The sequence below is a fragment of the Otolemur garnettii genome, unplaced genomic scaffold (assembly GCF_000181295.1).
Source record: "Otolemur garnettii isolate 467f Iridium unplaced genomic scaffold, OtoGar3 scaffold00050, whole genome shotgun sequence".
Lineage (NCBI taxonomy): Eukaryota > Metazoa > Chordata > Mammalia > Primates > Galagidae > Otolemur > Otolemur garnettii.
This window is the reverse complement of record NW_003852445.1, coordinates 10076249-10078591: the sequence shown is the minus strand read 5'-3', so window position 1 is coordinate 10078591 and position 2343 is coordinate 10076249. Positions and strand designations below refer to the sequence as shown.

At 40.4% G+C, this 2343-nt stretch overlaps 1 protein-coding gene across 1 annotated transcript in view; it reads right to left on the bottom strand.

Annotated features, from left to right (window-relative positions):
- Window positions 1-2343, bottom strand: part of ADAL (adenosine deaminase like) — a 31757-nt gene that overhangs the window by 2162 nt on the left and 27252 nt on the right. Inside the window, exon 9 of the mRNA XM_003791765.3 lies at window positions 1980-2103. Within this exon, the coding sequence (XP_003791813.1) occupies window positions 1980-2103 (124 nt within the window). The remainder of the gene's footprint in view (window positions 1-1979; window positions 2104-2343) is intronic.

The window sequence follows — 2343 nt, the reverse complement described above, 5'->3', positions numbered from 1 at the left end:
AAAAAAAAAAAAAAAAAAAAAAATTCCTGCCCTGAAACTTTATTGTGATTCTCAGCCAGAGTAAACTACTTCACTGACTTGATTGATGGCATCTGGTCACTTGGGTAAGGCAGCCTCAGTCAACACCAGGCCACTCAGTCCAAGGGAAGACAAACCCAAACTGCCCCCTTGCTCTGCTGAGAGCAGAGCTGGGCCACCACATCACCAAGAAAGATCACTATGCAAGTGGTTTCAATTGTCTACACCTTTGTGAATATTCTAAAATGTCCTTAGTAAAAAGAAAAAAACCTAACTTATTATGAATTGCTGAAAACCCTATAAATAGTTAAAACCACACACACTCACACCAGCAGTTTTATGGTAAATTTAGCAACTGATCACTCTGTAAGTGATTGTAGCCAATCACTTCTTTCCTGACCATCCAATTGAAAGTGGTTATCTAACTGCTATTGAATCAGCCTATTTAACTTTCTTCATAAAACTTAACATGATATTTTCTTGCATATTTGTTTCCTGTCTCCCCTCTGCTAAAATATTAGTTCCTTGAGAAAGTAAACTTGTCTATTTTGTTTACTGCTCTATCCTAGCAATTAGAGCAGTGACCACAACAAAGTAGGCACTTCATAAACACGCAATTAAGTGTATAATAGTCAATAAAGAAAAATATACTTGGAATTTCTATAATTCTTCATTTTTTTTTTTTTTTCAGTTTTTGGCCAAGCCTGGGTTTGAACCCGCCACCTCCGGCATATGGGGCCGGCACCCTACTCCTTTGAGCCACAGGCGCCGCCCTATAATTCTTAATTTTTAAATAAATGTTACATATTTTCATAATACATATCAGTATACATACTAGTCACATACACTGGAGCTGGCAGGTTCAAACCCAGCCCGGGCCTGCCAAACAACAATGACGACAAAAAAATAGCCGAGCATTGTGGCGGGTGCCTGTGGTCCCAGCTACTTGGGAGACTGAGGCAAGAGAATCTCTTAAGCCCAAGAGTCAGAGGTTGTTGTAAGCTGTGACGCCACAGCACTCTACCCCGGGTGACACAGTGAGACTCTGTCTCAAAAAAAAAAGTATCAATTTTGTTAAAGTAATTTTAAAATTCTAGATGACCCTATTCTTTCACAAAATACACAGGGCACAGTGGCTCATGCCTATAACCTCAGCACTTTCCAAGGTCAAGGTTGGAGGACTGCTTGAGCTTAGGAGTTTAAGACCAGTCCAGATAACATAGTGAGACCTATCTCTACAAAAACATTAAAAAATTTAACCAGGCATGGTGGTGGATGCCTATAGTCCCAGTTACTTGAAAGAGTGAAGCAGCAGAATCACTCAAGCCTAGAAGTCCAGGAGTTTAGGTTATGTGATTGAGCTATGATTGTTACCACTGCACTCCAGCCTAGGCCTATCTCAAAAAAAAGAAAACAAAGAACAAAGCCAGGCCCAGTGGCTTACACCTATAATACTAGCACTCTGGGTGGTTGAGGTGGGTGGACTCCCTGAGCTCATAAGTTCAAGACCAGTCTGAGCAAGAGTGATACTCCATCTCTAAAAAGTAGCTGGGCGTTGTGGCAGGTGCCTCTAGACCCTACTTGGGAGGCTGAGGCAAGAGAATCGCTTAAGCCCAAGAGTTTGAGGTTGCTGTGAGCTGTGACACCATGGCACTTTACAAAGGGTGACAAAGTGAGACTCTGTCTGAAAAAAAAAAACCTTACTCAGTCCCAAACACTGGAGAGTGTAGCAAGCAATGAACAACACAGGCGGGAGCCCTGCTCTCATTGAGCTTATATTTTAATGGGAGCTAAAACTCTGTTACTTAACAAAGTAACAACTCTATAAGACTCAGAAAGTAATGCATCTTTTAAAATTACATTTGTAGTTTTAGAACAATACTCTCTACATAATAGGCTGCAACATGGGACTGGAGTAGGGGGAAAGGAGTGTCTTAGAGACCTGAAACCTTAAGCCTTACCCAGTGGTATTTGATGTTGCCTCACAAAGTCCACCAGATCACAGGAGTTGAGAAATGTTCCATGCCCGATTCTGTCAGGAAGCAGATCCAGGAGTATTTGTGTTTCCTTATTTTGGTTTGGAATCTTAATAAAGAAAGAAAAGGGGATTAATGACTTCTGTCAGTGGTTCTTAAAGTATTTTTTTCCTATAGCTATTTTTTATCTGTCCTGCTGAGTAGTTAATACATTCAGGAAAGGTGAATACTTATATCTTTCTAGCTTTCTCTCTCTCTTCTTTTTTTTTTTTTTTTTTTTTCATAAAATGGTTCTCCCTTTGTCGACCATGGTAGAGTACTGTGGCATCATAGCTCACAGTAACCTCAA